This window comes from Amblyomma mixtum, chromosome 2 (genome assembly GCF_055824585.1).
Source record: "Amblyomma mixtum isolate Tamu chromosome 2, ASM5582458v1, whole genome shotgun sequence".
Classification (NCBI taxonomy): Eukaryota; Metazoa; Arthropoda; class Arachnida; order Ixodida; family Ixodidae; genus Amblyomma; species Amblyomma mixtum.
The window spans coordinates 82,775,392-82,794,240 of record NC_143013.1 but is presented as its reverse complement, the minus strand read 5'-3'; the positions used below and the strand labels follow the sequence as shown (position 1 = coordinate 82,794,240).

General features: G+C 48.8%; 2 protein-coding genes across 2 annotated transcripts; both read right to left on the bottom strand.

The window, feature by feature from the left end:
* Positions 1–673: 673 nt before the first annotated feature.
* On the bottom strand, positions 674–12,730 carry LOC149359950 (serine/threonine-protein kinase haspin-like). Its single transcript, XM_089567765.1, has 10 exons — positions 12,719–12,730; positions 12,090–12,271; positions 11,014–11,166; positions 10,118–10,180; positions 8,431–8,508; positions 5,930–5,960; positions 5,185–5,241; positions 3,737–3,968; positions 2,846–2,942; positions 674–893 (listed from the first exon to the last, which is right to left on the bottom strand). The coding sequence occupies exons 1-10, from the start codon at positions 12,728–12,730 to the stop codon at positions 674–676; spliced, it is 1,125 nt and encodes a 374-aa protein (XP_089423891.1).
* Positions 12,731–13,048: 318 nt separating this feature from the next.
* LOC149359949 (uncharacterized) lies at positions 13,049–16,441 on the bottom strand. The gene is made up of 3 exons (XM_089567764.1): positions 16,286–16,441; positions 14,920–15,205; positions 13,049–13,176 (listed from the first exon to the last, which is right to left on the bottom strand). The coding sequence occupies exons 1-3, from the start codon at positions 16,439–16,441 to the stop codon at positions 13,049–13,051; spliced, it is 570 nt and encodes a 189-aa protein (XP_089423890.1).
* Positions 16,442–18,849: the final 2,408 nt, after the last annotated feature.

The following is an 18,849-nucleotide window of genomic DNA, read 5'->3' as shown; positions in this document are numbered from 1 at the left end:
CTACAAGATCTAGAGGGAAACCCAAATAGGTCAAAAACCTTAACTTTTCTTAAGAAACCTCACAGCTAAAGCAGAAATTTATCGACAGTCAGAAAAAAATAACTACCAAGCTATTTACCCAGAGTATTATGCCTGGACCGTTTCGAATTCGTACTACGCGCTAGAGTACGCACCCATATAAACACCAATAAATCCACTGCGTCGTTCTCTTGATCCATACGCCGCGGTTGAAGTAGTGCTATCCACTGCTATGCCCTTGTCGTGCAACATGAGTGGGCTGTTTCTCGGTTAGCCATAGCTATTGCTCATTAATCACACCAATTTTTGTTTCAGGGCAATTCATTTATGTGGTATAGTTACATGTAGTAATGATGTTTGAATCATACCTCGACCCCGTAATAGAATTTATATATTATTTATATAACATATGCGATGCCAAACCTTATGGCCGGACATGAGTCGTTCTCTAGTGTGAGGTCCAGTTTCACAGCTACGCCTGCATGGTCACGTATAAGATTAAAAAAAAAAGAAGTTTAGAAAGACAGGCTGGAGCCGGTATAACGCAGGTAAATATTTGGCGCGTGCCTCACCGACCAAGGACGCTACGCATATACACGATGTGTATTAATATCCCGTAAAAATCGACGAGTTGGACTCGTTGTGCACCAAGGCCTCAGCGCAGAGGTTCGGCCCTGAAGTTGGCCTCGACGAAGTCGCCCAGCGAGCAGTAGTCGAGCAGCTGGTCCCTCCAGCTGCCGATCTCCGACCACGCCAGCGCCTCGTAGTGGTCCGTGACGCTGCGGAACTTGGGCTTGTAGCGCCGGTACAGCTCCTTCGTGACGTGACGAACCCAGAGGAGGTTGGTGAGCGGGAGGAATGCGTGCCAGTCGTCCCTGACGACAAGCGAGTACGGAAGCGTTAGAAGGGAGTGTATGCATTTAAAGAACTTCGTAGCTGGTCAAAATAGCTTGATAGCACCACGTGGCAGCGCCTAAATACGAATAAGGAATAAAAATGCACAGGCCTTCGCAAGATATGATGCGAGTAATGTATGTTAGCAGTATTGGTCTACATTTCGTTTTTATACTGATCGCCTTCCCATTACGCGTTTGAATTTGATTTCGCAGTCGTTTTTGTGGAGGTGGAGGACTGTGAAGTTGGCTTGTGAAGGGTTGTAGGTGGGTGGGTACCTTCTGGAGGGTGGTGATCTATGGGTTGCTCTTATGGAGGGAGGAGGCGGAAGATGGGTGGAGGCCTACTGGTGGTTTACAGTGAGTGGTAATTGTGACAAAAATGGTAATGCGCTTAAATGCCCATGTCGATTTTCGTCCATTTTATTCAAGTATATCGGTAGACCACAGCAGCCTGCATCATTAAATATATTTAAAGCTTTTCGTTTTATCCGAGCCATGCAGCCCGAAAATAATTCTTAAAAATGGGGCTGAACTCTATTTCTACCCGAAAAATGAGCCTTCTGGATGATGCTGGTTCTCTAGTTACCAAAGCTGAAGACAGAGCAAGCAAATTTGTAGATATCTGGTGCTTAATCCAGAGGGTAGTCTTCAGCCAACTAGGGAGTGAGGCAGGTTAATTTGAGGATAAGTTCGATAAGGGCGATTTAGAAGCCAGAGGCCAAAACATGGCTACCGACAAGACGACTTATCGTGGTCACTGTATGAAGTGTTACCCAAGCTAACGGCGCCCCGATCCGTGGGCCTTGCGCGTTTGAAATCGTCGCTGTAATGTTGTTTTCGCACCGTACAAATAAGGGCAAGTCGGTTTTGCTCAGACGCTGTAGTGCGCAGTAGGAGATCGGTTACGCAAATGGCGAAATATTTGTAATAGATTAGAAAAATATATCTTTATTGGTAAATAATTTTTAGTGGAACCCGCGATTTTCATGTGTATGAAATAATGAGGAAATAATTGAGCACTTATGTCTAGCAGAAAAACGAACTCAGTAAATGTGCCTTGTGGTGCAAAAAATTACCCGAAAAAAAACCGAAACTTCGGAAATTTTTTCTAGATAACCTGATTTTCGCCCGAATTTGAGCTAGAAAACTATCGCCAGATTTGTACCCCGAATTCAGAGAAAGGGTAGCTCCATTCAAATTTTGTTCTCATTAAAAATAAATTACCTGGCTCTTTCTGGGCATGTCTTTGTCCGGCAGCAAAAACTCAATTATTGCGGAGAGAATTGTATTTTGAAAATTTCCCGCTACTCAATTGAAGCTCGTGACGTTTACATCGAAAATAAATCCCTGACCGCCGCTAGCTTAAACTCAGGAATACGCTTTCCAAAAAACTGTCGACGCATGCAAATTTGGGCGATAGACCAGCGATGACGAGAAATCTGTTTCTTTTTTCACTTTTATAGCTTATGAAACTCCGTTTCGTAGCGTCTTTATCATTAGAATGCGGTAATCTATCGATTCAGGCCGACTTTAAATTGTCCTTAATGCTCCTTGAAGACGTGCAAAATTCGTCCCAGATACTCGTCTCGCGAAGTGTCTTTAAAGACAATGTTAATAAGGAAGTAATTACTCATTGACATCCACCCGAGCGCAGCCATACGGCTACAAAGGAAAGCTATACAGCTTTCTCAGAAACTTCGTAGTTCGTAGAAAAATTCGTCCTGGTCCGAGGTTCGAACCCTGTACCAGGACGAATTTTTCTACGAACTACGAAGTTTCTGAGGAACTTGTATAGCTTTCCTTTGAAGCCGTATGGCTGCGCTCGGTGGATGTCAATGAGTAATTAATCCCTTATTACAAATCTACTCCACCTTGGGGGATTCTCCTAAAACATTTTGGAAAGACGGTGTCAAGCACCCGATTTGCTATACCTGATTATGCTCGCCATGTGCTTGTAGACGCAAAGAAGGCTGCGGTCGGCTGAATCGTCAGGCACGCCCTCGATCGCCGTAAAGACTGGTGCGTCACCTGCGGGTGTTGCGAGAACGGTTAGCTTCAGCTTTGATCGGCATCGTGTCGCACATAGCAACAGTAGTCTGCAGAGCAAAGTATAACACACGCGTTCTCTTCATGTTCGTCCTCGTTTGCAAGCGCTAAAGGTTTTGTCCTGGCCAATGCACCACGAAAAATCTGCTACCGCTCATAATTCGCATTGTCACGAATGTGTGAACTCCTTGTAATTTTCTGACCAACGGTGAAGGAGAGCGAGAGAGAAAAAAAAATGGCTGTGGCTTAGCTTGGTTAACCCTTGTAATTGCGAAAGCAATATCCGTAGCTACGCCATGGTTCAGCTGGTAGTGTAGCTGGTGGTGGTGCTTGTGGTTAGACTTGTGGTGATGCATCGGTTATACAATCCAATCCAATCCAATATGCTAATTTGGTATCTACAGGCCACGCTACGCGACGGGCTGAAAGTGCAACTGGTATTGCTTTCGCAATAAAAATTGGCTGTGGTTTAGCTCTGGTTAAACCTGGAGTGACGCGAGAGCTCCGCCGAGCCGCCTACTTATAAAGCTGCGACACGTCTCCCCCTCTCCACTCCCCCCCCCCCCTCCCCCTCCACTCCACATGGCGCATGCACATAGCTGTTGCAGCTCGGTTTCGCCGGCTCGCCGCGCCGCGCCGCCGGCAGCAGCAGTTGCTCCGCACCACGTGACCAACCGGCTCAAGACCACGGAGCTCAAGGGGTGCCACGCTGAAGGCTCGAAGAGCTGGCGTAGTGTAGCTCTCGCTACAAAAGAGGGAGAGAGAAGGGCGTGTACCGTCGGTGATGCGGGCCGAGGCGTAACCCGCGACGTGAGCCTCGACGCCCCACGTGTTGACGGTGAGGCTGCGTCCGCCGACGGAGAAGTGCGAGCTCTGCTCGTGCGTCTTCTTCACAAGCACGTGTCCCAGCCGCAGAGCCCGGTGCTCGAACTCGAGCGCCTCTTCGGCCACTGCCAGGGACAGCGTCACCTGCTGCAGGACACTCCACAGCTGCAGCACGCTCTCCAGCTGCGGGTCGGGAACGTAGGGAATGCTGCGCCTTAATTGCTGCTAACATTGCGTTACGAGGACAGTGAAATGGGGTGGGGGTGTAAACGACGACCCACGATGAAGATATCCAATTTTACAGAGAGACGTGCCGTCCAAGACTCCGCATTTGAAATATGAATTTCTGCATTTTGTGGGTACAATTATAGCCTTGTGTTGTGCTTTAGTACGTTTTTTTAAATATGATATTAATGACATTAACTATGATAATAATGACATTAATCAAATATGGTATCAATGACATTTTCTTTGAAACTGAATTGCATGGATCCCAACTAGCTTCTAGCTAGGGATCCAGATGTTTCCATAAGCATGCCTTGTATGAATGTTGAGAAATAAAATTGAATCAATCAATCAGTCAATCAATCAGTCAATCAACCCTTAATTACCTTGCGCATGACGAAAACTGCGAATGGACGGGGGTCGCGCGGCCTCGTCAAGCTGACTTAGCACCTTTTGCGACGTACCTCCAGCATCATGTAGTGGGACATAAATGAAGCTGCGTTTTTTGTCGTAATAATCATGATTGAAACGCATGCTAGCTGTCCTGGCTACCCTAGCTGACAGAGTGACTGACCTAGCCAGGATGTGGACAAGTGTTCGAGCACTGGACAGAGACAAATTGACCCTAAAATGAAGAAACGAGAAAAATGTGCATTCTTCTTTGGATATGAATGACTAATCACTCACTTGATTGAAGCTAAGAGGGCAGCACTCCATAGCAGCAAGCTTAAGACCCACCATTTGTGCTCTCTAACGATCATCGAAATATTCAGTACAAGGGCGTTCCAGCTTGTTAACTCCAACGAAATGTGGTCTCCTCTGTCTCAGTAGACACTATGTAACCGTGGTGGATAAATGAACGAAACAAGAAAACGAGCTTTGCGAAACCTTGTACGATACTTACTACCGTTCCGCTCAAACGCGATGGATAAGCTTTGCTTGAAAACTCCCCCAAATGCAACTGCTGCGTTGGAGGAACATTGGACGCTAAGAACTCAACTGAAAACGCAGAGGACCATCGCTAGATCAGGAAAGCTGACAAAAATTGAAATTAGTGGGGCACGCAGCTAGGTTCTGCTTCTAAAGCGAACAGATGTCAAGAAAGAGAGAATAAATTTTATTGACAGTTTGGCCCCCGATCAGTGGCTTTAAATAGATGTCAAGGTGTACCCACCTCGATCTGGTCGAGCGGCGCACCGGCGTAGGACATGTGCCAGGCAAGGTAGGCTCGCTCTGTTTGCCCTGTGAAATATAATGAAGCCGTGCCCGACATCAGGTTACATTAGGTTAGGCGCGAGAATAAAAACTGAACATATTTATTTGCATACCTCGAGAGCCTTACAAGTAAGCAATTATATGGGAGGTAAAATAAACAAAAAAATTCTTGAAACAATAAAACGTATATAGGATGTGATTGGTCTTATTCGTGCAAAAATGTATGGTCTGACGCGCCTGGTTGACTTATTTCCGGTTATACAAAGCGACCCAAGTGAATTTTAAAAGCTCATACGAAACAGCGCGATCGCTGGTTGTGATTCTGTGAATGTGCACCTCTGCTTTCAGGCATCAAGGACCCTATGCACGCAGTTAAATGTTCAAGAGCTAAGCTAGAAGCGTCGTGAAATGCCTGAAGCAGGATTCCATATATACTGAAGAAAACTCGGTTGCAAAGAACATTCATGCCCTTCTGTAACACGATCATAACAATCGGCGTGGTCAAACTTGACGCGCTACTTATTAATTCGACAGGATTAGAAGCCTCATTGAGAACAAAATCTGTCTTCGGTCATAAAATTTGCCCATTGGCTGGAGGGAAGAGACGTCTCTTTCTGTAAATGCATCAACAGCTTTTAATGCTAACTGCACTGCCAACGCATAATGTAATTAGGTGCCAGTTTTTGAACGGGAATGGCGCTGACTGGTTTCCGAAGCGACGTTTTGTTTCCTCCTCTTGAAATCCTATCTTTGTCCTTAAAGGGATACTGAGGCGTTTTTCGAATCAGCTAATGTTTTAGGGTTTTGAAGTAGTGTCATTGCTGATCACGTCTGTGAAATTATTTTTTCGATTTTGGCTAAAACAGTGGCGCAATCACCAATTAAAAACGCGATGTTTAAATCTCCCGCGCCCTGCGCGACCGCAGGAGAGGAGAACAGCGGAGAAGGAAACCTCGTCCATGTCGGCCAACGTGATGTCACGTTGAGGAGCCGGGGATACTTCGGCGCACCCGAGAGAGCTTTCAGCGCGCGTTGTTTCTCGTGCTGCAAGCGTTGTTCCTAGTACTGCGTGCATTGTGACGTACAGTGGTGAGCAGCCTTGTCTAGAGCGCTCGGGCGGTGCACTTCCTTGCAAACAAATCCAGATTTTGTGGCAGCCTCTAGGGTCCAGCTGCAACGCTTGCACGGAAGTAGCGCCAGATAGCCTCGTAAACAAAGCAGGCACGAAAACTTTGCCCTGTAATGAGGGGCTGCTCTCTAATTTCGGTTTTTGTTACCAAGTGCACACTGCTCAAGCGCTCTAGACAAGGCTGCTCACCACTGTACAAAGCGTGTCAGTCGACCTTGAGAATCAGATTCAACACGAGGTACTACTCTGCGTTCGTGTCCACGAACAACTACGCCCGCGACTGTGTCGTCTTCCACTGTTTTCCGCAAGATCATACGCTCGCAGCGCAAGCGCTCGCTGCTTTGACGAAGAATTCAAGCCGACCAAAGCAAGCGTACTCTGCTCGAAGCACTTTCGTAAGAGCGGCTACATGCAGAGCTTGTCCCTAATGTAATCTCTGGAGATTTCTGTCGCGGCTGAACCATGACGCAGTTTCTTTGATTTCCTCGCGCATGAGAGGCGTGTCACCATTCCGAAGAAGCGCCTCTTCTAAAAGTAGAAACATGCTCACTAAGCCCCTGCAGAAACCTAATAGAGGCTCAAGCATGTGTTGCTCTTCTCAGCTTAGGTGCGGCCAGACCACCTGAGGCGTGCTCAGCAAGGCTCGGTTAGTGATTTTATACTCGGTTCGACGTGTCCAAGCAAGCAAGCAAGCAAAGCGAAACACAATAAAGCAAAGCAAGCAAGCATCGAAGCTCTTCATGTGCGGCATCTCGTTCAATCGTAGCTAAGCGATTAAAATGAAAGCGTTCGACGTTCTGATTTCGGATGCAAATTTAACAGAGAAATGAATGCCAACCAAGTTTTTGCAAAAAGCATGTTTCGGAACCTTATTCGGTATCTTCATCAATTTGTGGCAGCGGGCGAGTTGCAGCAGGCTTGGCTTTTAAACACACATATAGTTGGCCACTACTTCACTGAACCTAAACTGCAAATCTAGGAAGGGCGAACGTTTCCGAGGCAGCGATTAATATTTTCTGGCATCTGCTGAACGCGCCACGAGTGAAGCAGCAGCCTTGTGCGCGTATTCAGCTTGGTTTCCAGCGAACAATGATTCCGTCACTATCCTGTGGTCACATGCCTCGCAGTGCTTGGCCACTGCGCTTCGCTAATTTTGACATCAGCTTTGTGCTGCTTCATCCTTTCCTTGAAATACTTTCTTGCCCCAACCTACGCTGGGTAGTGAGAATAGGAATTTTTGTACAAAGCGCTTTGGGCATTTTCGTTAGGATGACGCTAGGAGTCGCCATATTCGCTTTTACAAAGCCACAGAAAGCTGCGATCTGCACTCAACGCAGCGGCGGATCCGCATCGGCAGCTTCTCCAGTCCTCAAAATGTCGTCACGACCTCTCTTGACCAATCACGGGCGGCGGCGCGCGCGCGGCGTGCCCCGCGGCACCGGCCGCATATTTCTGCTAAAAACGGCAATTCGCGCTTGTTTTTGCCTTATTTGGATGCGATATTCGAGCATATGACATGAAAAACTATAGGACACCGCTGCCAGCCTGATTTTCAAAAAAAGTGCTTCAGTCTCCCTTTAAGCAGATACAAGATTAAAACACGCACCTGCGCAAAGGTCGCTTTTACTGCTTTAACTATCAGAAAACAGTTAAGCGGAGAAGGGAAATTATATGTGCTGTGGGAATTGAGGCGCGAAATGAAAGTTAAGGATCACACGGCAAAATATAGGCTGAGCATCTGACTTTAATACGTACAGTTAGTGCTTTATCTAACGAATTACGCAACGATATCTGATGTGATTACGCATGCTATGATGGTGTACGACGAGACGCGATCCGAATTTGGGGTACGAAGTGCATCTTTTGGCTTTTCTAAGCTGTTAGGCTGTTAGTACCGTTGAGTCTGAATAAGAGAATAGATAGGTAGAAGGCGCCGTGATAACGGCTTCACTGCCCCAAAACTGCGAGTGAACATAGGCCTTGGAAGCATGTGACGTGCGCTGTATACTTCGAACGTCCAAAACTTAATCCATGCTTGAGCGTAATCTATACTCGCCTTGGCGCGCTTGTCGCCGCTCTTGCTGCGGTGTGCCGGCAGTGTTTTCGCGGGCCGCAAGGAGCTCTTCTGGGTAGGCGTCCAAGATGCACGTGACGCTGCGGCCAGAGCGAGAACCAGTTTGGATCACTGAGTGAATAACAAAGGCCGTCCGCTAGGCCTATACTATTCAGCGCTGCCGCAAATGGTATGCCACTGCGATCCCCTGACGTCAAACAACCGCCACTTCCATAATCACTGAGCTCTGTAATTTAGCACGCCTCGAGGTATTCTACGTTCTGCCGCATTACGGCCTCCAATGCCGAGCGTTATTCTCATTAAAGGTGCTGCCTGTCCGCACGGGATTTGGAAGAAGCACTATACACATGAACTGTAATAGTTTGGGTAAAATTGGTTTGGCGACTTTATATGCCAATGGAATCAAGGTGCTTGCGTAGGATTCAACAAGTCCTTCTCACAGCTCTTAACGTGTTACGTTTCACAGCGCTAACTGTTTCCGAGCAAAACGTTTTTTGTCGGCGTCGTCGCTGTCGCAGTGACACGAATACACCTATATGGGAGTAAAAAGTGATATAAGTTGTCCTCTAGCGCTGCACTCATCTTTAAAACGGTGTGCGCTTGAGGACAGCACTTTTTGAGTACTACACTCTAAGCAGAACCGCAAATCGATTCTAGGCGACACCTGCGCCGTCGAGAGTAAGCCATTTGCAGTTCCTACAAAGACAAACAACAATCGTTGCAGCGAGCTGTCGCGCGGCGCCAGTCGAATTAACACAGGAGGCTCCCCGTTGAGGCAAGTAAATTGGCGTGGGGAGGGGGGAGGGGGAGGGCAAGAGGGCAAGCGCACTAAGTTGTCGCAGGTCAAAGCGCGGTGTGCGTAAAAAGGCACATCTGCGCCTTTTACTCCATAATACTAAAAGTGTGCACATTGTGGAAGCTACAGTTTAAAGGCACCAGCTTTCACCGTGGACCCGTATTCAAACAGGATAGCTAAGCGGGCGAGTTAGTGATACATTATGCAAAAAACAGCGCGAACAAACGGGGACGAAAGGAAGAATACATAGGAACAAGCGCTGAAAGCGCTGAAAGCGGAACAAGCGCTGCCCGCATTCAAACTATCAGCACAGACCGTTCAGTTGGCCAGGCGCATATGATCAGCCCACTGAGCAAACTTGACTCTCATTGGGAGCTGGAACAATTGCGGCAGTTTGTTGAATCAGAAGGCGCTAACTTAGATTTGGCCGAAGGACAGGTTGCGTCAGTTGGCCGACCTCAGCGCCGTTTTCCCAGGAGAGAGACAGTGCTAGGCGAGTCCTTGCCAAACACGCTAAAGATGCGTTTTGTGGCTTGTACCGATGTGGGAGAAGAGTCGTAATGAAAAGAAATTGTTCAAAAAGCAAGAAAAGGAACATTGGTTGCTTTACGTCAGTCTCATGGCGTTCTTGTTTTTGCCTGTCTTCTTAGTCTCGAGCTCATTCTTTCTTTTTATCTTTATTGCAGTTCTAAGCGCTTGTAAGGGATGGACCGGGGCTCTCGTCATCACTGCAATCGCTACCTACAACACCAAATACCCTCTCCATGACCAAGAGAAAAGGTCCAACAGCTAAACGGCCAACGGCTACGAATTACTGAAATGACCTCTTGTGAAGTACTTCAAGTTAACGCAATCTGGGCCTCCGCGCGAGTTTCCGGAACCGTCCGTCTTACCTTCTGAGCTCGACGAAGCAAGTTGTGAAGTAATCCCGCTTCTTTCTTAACTCCGTGAGTCTCCTGCAAGAAAGAAAGGCGACGCACAAGAAAGATTAAACGGCCCTGAACACTGAACTTTGCTTTAAACTTGGAAAGTTAATTTGTTGTTCCGTGACGGCTCTTCTGTCCAGTGATCAGGACGTAATACTGCAGGCAACGTCGGCGGACTGTGAGAACCGTGTCCCGCACCGACTGTCGCCGCTGCCAGCGCCATCTGTCAAAGCAGTGGCGGCAGCCGAGGTAGCATGGTCATAGGCAACGGCACCGTGGCGTGGCTTTGGTAAGGGGGGGGGGGGGGGGGGGGGGACGCTTACGGATACACTAGTCAGTGGAAAACGGGGGAGGCGACTTGATTTGGGGAACAGAACAAGAGTTAAATGTTAAACTTAAGTGTCTCAGCTCAGCACGTTAGGCTTTTGTCTCGGGACGGCTAGGCCACCCGACAGCCATCAAGGAGTTTCTCGAGATTTACGTCAAGGCCACTTTAAAGGAAGCTTCGACGCACCGCATTTACAATGTTCACTGAAACACAGCTTGTTTCGTGCTTTCATCCCAGACATTTGTGGCGCGTCTTTATGCACAAGCGGCACTGGCGACAGCGAGTATCTCGATTGAAAAGGACGCCATTATTACAACTATTCATTGCTGTAGTCTTTGCTGACGATTTTGGTGTTTCCCAACTCGGCGCCTTGCAATGCGCTAATCAGTGCTTACAAAACGGCTGGTCGCCTGTTGTTGTTCAGGCTCTTATAACGTTGTTAATTGGGTGGTGTAGAAAGTGTATGAGCTCGCTGCCGTAGTGTAGTCCTCGAAAAACGATGGGGTAATCACTGCAGGCGATGATGCACACTCACGAAGCAATTGTAATCTTGGACAGCAGGCGGTCCAGGGACTCGGGCGTGCAGTCGATCTGCTGCACTTTCAACACGCTGTCCCCCTTGTAGGTGAAGACGTGGAACACCTCCGAGTCCTCACCCTCGGCGATCTTCTTGAACCGATCGCCCTCTCTGGAAGAAAGGGGAAAATTGAAATCACCAGAGGCAAACATCCAAAGAGGCCACTGTCTTTCAGTTCACTATTGTGATAAAGGCAGCTGAAGCGCGTGACCAGCTCTCCTCTACGCCTAGCCTCGCGTTCTCCAGCTTTGTTATCACATAAAGAGAATTAATTTTAAGGCGAAATACTTTAATGGCTCATGCTCGCGGTGTCCGTCCGTGCGCTGGAATCGTGCCAACTGTGGCCTCTCCTCCGCGCAGCGGCGCAACCTCCTCCCCTCCTTAGCATCCGGCACGCCGGTTGGGTTTGCCGCTGTGCATAATAACTGTGCCGTCGCACAGTAGCGGTAGAACGAGCGGGCGTCGGCGGTGGCAGCTGCACTGCCGCTCCTTCGCCAGACGTCTCGTTACAGTCGAGTGAGTGAGACGCATGGCCGCCGCGGTGGCTCAGTGGCTATGGTGCTCGGCTGCTGTCCCAAAAGACGCGGGTTCGATCCCGGCCGCGGCGGCTGGAATTTCTTTGGAGGAGAAATTCTAGAGGCCCGTGTACTGTGCGATGTCAGTGCACGTTAAAGAACCCCAGGTGGTCGAAATTTCCGGAGCCCTTCACTACGGCGTCTCTCATAGCCTCAGTCGCTTTGGGACGTTAAACCCCATAAACCAAACCAACCAACCACGCATGGCTCCGAAGCGCCCCAGTGATTCCGCGCCAAGCGGTTCGGGGAAGCGGCATTGGGCTGTTCGCCAAGCACACTGTAGATTTTCCAAAGTGTCTTCGGTAATTTTTTTTTCATGTATTCAAGGTGATATGAAATATGAGAGAAAATGCTGCGGTTTATGGCCCACAGGCATCATCATAGACATCATCATATCATCATTTCCTATCGCCAGAAGCAAGGTGACGCGCGGCACCCTGGAAAGAAAGCTCCACGCACATGGAGTTGAAGAACTGGGCGAATTTGAAGGGCGAGCGCTGGTTGCAGGCTGGAAGCAGCTCCCCGAATATGGCACCGCTGCTACTCGGCAGGGACAGTCGACTGGGCGAAGGGTAAAGCCGGAACGAGGGACCACTCGCGCCGACGCTAGCGACACCGGGCGGACGAGTGAGTGCGGTGCTCTGCGTGTGGCACAAGGAGAGCGTATAGGCTTACCGCCACTTGCTTTGGCAATGAACGTGCGCGAGAAATAGAGGATGCTCGTTAAAGTGCATCCTATGAAGAGGCCAACAGTAACTACCGTCGAAGGGCGATGAGATAAAAACTATGGTATGATTAATTTAAGCCGAAAAAAGAAAGTACGAGACAACGGCGCGTACAGAATCTACGACCATCCGCATATCACGTGGGGTTGCATACAAATACTGACGCTGGCTCTTTCACGCGTGCACTCTAATACATTTACGACTATAGGATTGCAACTAACGTAACCTTTACGATTTCAATTAGCGATGTTCCTCGACTCGGAGGTGGTCGAAAGGGAATGTTTGCAGCCCGGATTCAAGGACAGGCCGCAGTAATGGAGGACTGCAGTTTAATTAGACTGTCTAAAATATATTAGCCTGCACCACACTCTGCATGAGGACATTTATACAATCCGTCACCTTCAGGGTGAGGCCGCTACCAGCAGGAATAAAAATGTTCGAGCACGTGTTTAGCAGCAGCAACAGAGTGCCACATTTGCTCGGACTCTGTTCTGGACAGTTATGAAGCGGCTGCAGGAGGCCGGCTAGTCAGGGTAACATAAATAATGAAGCGCGAGCTAATTCTATGGTGATTGGAGACCAAAAGTAGAAGAAAGAAGGCTCTATGATGGAACGAGGCTAGTACGTCTCCAGAAGTATGCAGCGACCTCAAAAAATGGCGAGAGTAAAGAAGACATTTAACATCCGCGCTCTCTATAAAGTGCATTGGTCTTTCCTATCACCCACCGGCGTCTTCGGCGTAGCCGGTGTGGTCACAGTAGAGCTTCGGCTTCTGTTGGTCACACGTGACGCAGCTCGGTCGAGGCTTCCCAGCGAGCTACCTGAAGGAGGTAAGTAACGCCGGGCTCAAAACCGCAGCATATACACTGCGACCATGACGTTGTTAACCACGGAAGAATAAGCCCGTGCACAAGTAGTCTCACTTCAAGGCAATGACAGCCGAGCCCGGAGTTGTCCAACGCAACAGAAATGCTGTGACGATAGACGCTGAATTAATCAAAATTGGTACTGTGCAGTCATGACATTTATGAGCACAAACACAGGAGCCCTCGCTACTTGTGGCGATACATTCCGGCTGCTTTTGGCATCTTGATGGAAGCGGTTGTTGCCAGAACGTACCTCCCTTTCAACATTGTTTCTGAAAGCGGCCGCCGCGTGTCGCCACAAGTAGGGTTCGAGTAAGGGGCTTTAGGTTCGAGGCTATCAGCCACGGGCTCCCGTATTCACGCTTATAACTTTCATGACTGTACATTGAAAAGGAAAAAACTTCCTGTAAGAGCGGTCCGGTGCCGCTCTGCAGAGTGTACGAGCCATGGTATCTGGGTGTGAAAGCAATCATAATTTTCAGTGCGTAGGAATCTATGGACCGAAATATTACCATTTGAGATGTCAAATATGCGGTCTTCATTAGAAAAATGGCTTTGGAAAGGGTAATAACAGCGTTATCGTCAAGTAGCCAAATTCACCAGGCATTTTTCCGCACTTTGATTCAATGGCGATTCACAGACGATCGGCTCCGCCTTATCTGAGAAGTATTACCAGGAAATCAGGAAGAGCTGTTCTAGTTCCGCTGGCAGACATCACGTGTCGTATGGCTTTGAACATTCAAAAATAGCGCGTTGACATCATCGGCGACGTAAGAAAGACAATGAGTGAGTGGCTGCCATTCAAGGGCTATAAGCCGCTACGTAGCGGCATTAGCTGTGCGCTGTTCCTAACTCCTGGTTAATATCAACATTTACAGGTATTAATCTAAGGAATTCTGCACCACGGGATAGTGTTTTTTACAGGGGGACATCAAGAACATGGGTGTAAGGCAGAAAATCCATCGTGGGCAGGCCACACCGGGTGTACCATTAGAATTCGGCATAGCACCATATTTCCTTGCTTTACAAATTGATCCTTGATCAACGTATCAACGCGATCTGGCTTCGGAAAAACTCAGTCTCTGCTCTAACATATCGAAACTACAATAGCATTGCTACTAACAAAGCACAAGAACATTATCAGGATGTTGAAATGATTCACCGAAAATGTATGTAATAAAGAAAAGCACGCGCCCGGCATACGCGGATGCGACACTTGTGCTACTACGCTTCCGGAAACTAAACTGCGTGAGGGAAATGTGTAGTATGACTGATAACGTACTGCGAAAGTGTAATCGCCTTCTTGTACCAACAGGACCCACTCAAGACAGCGCATTACAAGTTAGCGAAGTGGCTATGCGCTACTTTATCGGGGTTTAAGTCTCAAAGCGACTCAGGCTATGAGGGACGCCGTAGTGAAGGGCTCCGGAAATTTCGACCACCTGGGGTTCTTAACGTGCACTGACATCGCGCAGTGCACGGGCCTCTAGAATTTCGCCTCCATCGAAATTCAGCCGCCGCGGCCGGGATCGAACCCGCGTCTTTCGGGTCAGCAGCCGAGTGCCATAACCACTGAGTCACCGCGGCGGGATTGAAGCGATTACCATTGCTGGGTTTTGTAATGCACGAGTGAATGAATGGTATAATTAATGTATGTTTGCTAAGTAACATTTATCGATGACCACTCTCGAGGCTCACCAACGGCAGGAGTGGCACTACCGGCTCCTCCTTTCAGCAGCTCGCCTTCGCCCGAGCTCGAAGACGCGATGGACATCATGTCTCCTTCCGCTGCGGGTACGTCCTTTTCAATACTCGGTGGAGCTGGTTTCACTTCCGGTTTCTGCGCGCAGGACGCCTCCTTGGCTTCTTCCTGGGCGCGGACAGCAGCCAGCCGTTTCCGCCTGTGGAAGGCGTACATGGCAAGGCAGAGCGCGACGGAGGTGACGAGTACGGCGTAGGCCTGAAGTTGCATCACCAGGATTTCCTGGTCGTCCGTAAGGAAGAAAACGTTGCAGCATGCCGTCACGGATCTAAACAAATGACATTGGCTGCTAATCCCCCCCCTCCCCCCAACCTCCCCCAACCTCCCCCCCGTCCCCTGCGCTGCTTCGGAGCATATGTATGGTGGCGAAATGGAAAAAGCATGTGAGTGCACTCATTTCAGTAAACTAATTAGGTCGCTCTCCTATCTTCCACCTCATTTAGAACGATGAGACAGAGCGGGTGCTGTGCTGCGGTCTGTAAGCCCACGGACCTCTGTCACGTGATCATACATGACCAAGGAGAGGTAAGGGATCCTCAATGCGCTTACCAATGTTTAGATAAGAAGATTTGCCGCCATGTAGGACTTGATGAATCTAGAAAAATACCTCTGGCAGAACGTTGTCCAGCGATCTGAGACTTTCCAATCGACTTCCCTTGTCGGGCACTGCATCGAAGAGCCGCTTTCCCGCTGTCTTCTACCGTGGGTGACAGCAGCTGGCACAACTTAATTGGCCGGCCGGTGAACCCGTCATGTTGGTGCTCCATTAAGACTCACTAGAGGATGATCACGTTACATCCAAATTGTGACGTCACTCAGAATTTTATCTCGTGACAGTCGTGGTCGTTTTAGTAGTAGTAGTAACTATAAGTAATAGTCTATAACTACTAAAACGACCATGCAGCCATAAAAGTTCGGAGGAATCTCCTGGTGCACATTGCTGTAATCGATACAAGCTGTCGTTATGCGTAGGTAAGCAGCATATATGCGTCCCTACCGCTTTTTCGCGCCGGCGAAGGATGAAGATGTTTGAAAATATTTTTGTTTACACCGTAATGCGCTCGCTCAATTCACATCTGGCGACGACTGCAACAGCGGAAAATGTGCAGCTGCAGCAGTAAGCTAAATCGTTGCAACACTTTGTACGCCAGTTAACCCTCATGGATATGTTCCAGAGCTTACGGCTTAGTAAACGTCGTATACAAATGAAGCGGTAGCAACGCCAACTTTTTTGGCCATGAAGATACTGCAGGAACATGCACGAGCGTATATAATCCCTGGATGAAAAGTGGACCTGTATACCTTTGGGTTATTGGAGATGGACGTGTCGCCAGGGCTGTGGCCTATGGACTGAGATTTCCATCCCTCCAGGAACCCGTTGTCATTGCCGGACCTGAGATAGAGCTTCCTCAGCAGGTAGAAGAGGCAAAGGCCGGAGACTAATAGGAACCAAAACATGGCGGCGGTCGCGGCCGGTTCTCCAGGAATGCCGTCGGCTCCTGCGTGGGCTTGGCGCGCTCTGCGCGTGGTCCTCGTTTCTGACTTCTTTCTTTACTTCACAAGCTTCTTTTTTCTTTCAGATACGGAAGCGAAACTTTTATATTGCTATTTAATATATTTAAAACGTATACACTACCCACTACGTACCCACTATACGTACCCACTACGGGGGAGTGGCCAAGACACAGGCGGGGAACTGATGGAAAGAGGAGCATTTATAGAGGAAAGGGAGTAGTAATAGGGTATAGGCTGACAGAATGGACGACGCAACGACAGGGGACCTGTTAGCTGGGAGATCGAAGACGGGACGATGACTTTTGTGCAAAGTCGGTGACGCCATCACACCACAGCATTCCGTGGTCGCCTTCTGACGAACAGGAGTGGAACATTTCTGCAAGCCGATGAATCAGTCGATGAAATTGTAATGTAACCCGTGAGCCAGTGACATAGTCCGTAGTCATGCGATTTAAAGGAGGTCTGAAGAGAGAGAGTGCTGTTTTTTCCTTCACTTTTTTGCCTCGTGGCAGAGAGGAAGCTTTGCTCATCTGCGAGTGTATATTACACGGTGCATCAAGATAAGCGCAGAAACACTTAAGAAATCCCGTCAAAACAAACGAAGGACACCAAACGAATTGAGGAGCAGTGCACATATCTTCAGCGAATTAAAAAATATATTAAAAGAATTATTAAAAGTTACAAAAAAAATTGGCTTTGGTTTAGCTGTGGTTAAACCTGGAGGATTGCGAAAGCAACATCTGCGCGTAGCCATGTATTGTTGCGTGAGCTACATTGCCCACAGTGTCGCTGTTTCGCGTGCTCTTTCACGACCATACTGCGCATGCGCGAGGAGCAAGTGACGCCACTACGCACAGCGGGTGTGCCTTGCCGCGCGCACTCGCCTTCCTTTCCTTAAAATTATCGCAGTGTAAAACGTTGACAACGCCAACGCCATGAACTCAATGAACGCCGATGGCCTATGGCTTCAGCGCCGCGTTTCTGGCACAACCTTGTCAATGCCTGCAGCTCACATCTCTCTCGTCCTCCCACGTACCTATAAACACGGTTCAGGCGTCCACTGACCCAGGGAGCCATTATGCGCACTTCCTTTCCTTAAAATGACCGGAGTGTAAAACGTGGTCAACGCCAATGAACACAACGAACGCCGACGGCCTATGGCTTGAGCGCCGCGTTTCTGGCACAACGTTGCCAATGCTAACGCATGCAGTGCACACCTGTCACTACCGCCACTTAGCTTAAAGCAGGCAGGGTTGGGGTGTCCACTGTTTCAAGAGGACACCGTAACTGCAGCCGGGCTCTCTGTTGTTGTTGTTGTTGCGACTGAGAGAAGAATGAAAAGGAAAGTGCACGGGCCTGCCAACTGGCTTCAGCCGAGCCACCACCGCTGCCACGTGCAAATAGAGGAGAGTTAAAAGATCAGAGGAAAGAACAAAAGGAAAGAAAAGACGCGCGTCGCAGCAACAACCGCGTCCGCCGAAGCGGACGCTGGCTGAAAAAACACATAAGCGGCCGTAGCCGCGCTTCGTCACCACCTCCCCGGGCTCTCTGAAGGAGCGAGTTGGTCGCCCATAATCTACAGCTGGTATGACGTCACAGCGGCAGTAGCGCCACAGGTGCGCAGCGCGGCGTAACTGCATCCGGGCTATCTGAAGGAGAGAGTTGGTCGCCCATATTCACTCCGCTAAAGGTCTAACGTAACTTCGGCCGGGTCACGCGAAGGCTTGAAAGTGTGAGTAGTATTGCTTTCGCAATAAAAAAAACAGCCTTGGCGTTCTTTAGTGACGCATGAAGAGGAAGCTAGAGCTTACAGAACTCCGTCTCACTTGCAGCACCTTTAGACTGTAGTGTACGGACACGGATTTTGTCCGGACGTCTCGACGCCTTCCTACTATGCAGTCGTGAAATTTTTCTCTTTTTTTGCAAACCACACTGCAAGGGTCGTCAACGGCACACTGCGCACGCAAACCCCTCTCTCAGTTCTCGCAGTAGCCGCAATGCTAAGACAAAAGGGAAGAGAAGGTTAGAGACAGGAAAGGTGGAAAGGTCGACCGGAGGAAACGTAGCCAAAATTTATCTTTGTAAGATCTGTCCTCTGCATAGAATGTATCGAATGTATCGCATGTATGTGTCTTCTACCATTTCGGCCGCGGAATAGTTCAGGCGCACACCATTTAGCGAGGCAGTTACGGTGCCAGCAGTCACATCTTTTCCTCATAAAACAACGACTACTACTCTAACCTGCTGCTCCACACTATAGAGGAAAGAGAAGAAAGCGATTGAGTGTTGATGGGAGGCGCTGATGTAGAATAGAATAAGTTGCATTGCGTCATGCCTAAGATGATGTAGGC

Coding starts and splice junctions, on each gene's coding strand:
- LOC149359950 (XM_089567765.1), bottom strand. Junction 11,167..12,089: donor GCCCAGTTCTTCAACTCCAT/GTGCGTGGAGCT, acceptor CCTTTCTTCCAG/AGAGGGCGATCGGTTCAAGA. Junction 2,943..3,736: donor CTCGGCCCGCATCACCGACG/GTACACGCCCTT, acceptor CAACACCCGCAG/GTGACGCACCAGTCTTTACG.
- LOC149359949 (XM_089567764.1), bottom strand. CDS start 16,441: ATGTTTTGGTTCCTATTAGTCTCCGGCCTTTGCCTCTTCTACCTGCTG. Junction 15,206..16,285: donor CCATCTCCAATAACCCAAAG/GTATACAGGTCC, acceptor ACGGACGACCAG/GAAATCCTGGTGATGCAACT. Junction 13,177..14,919: donor TAGTGCCACTCCTGCCGTTG/GTGAGCCTCGAG, acceptor TACCTCCTTCAG/GTAGCTCGCTGGGAAGCCTC.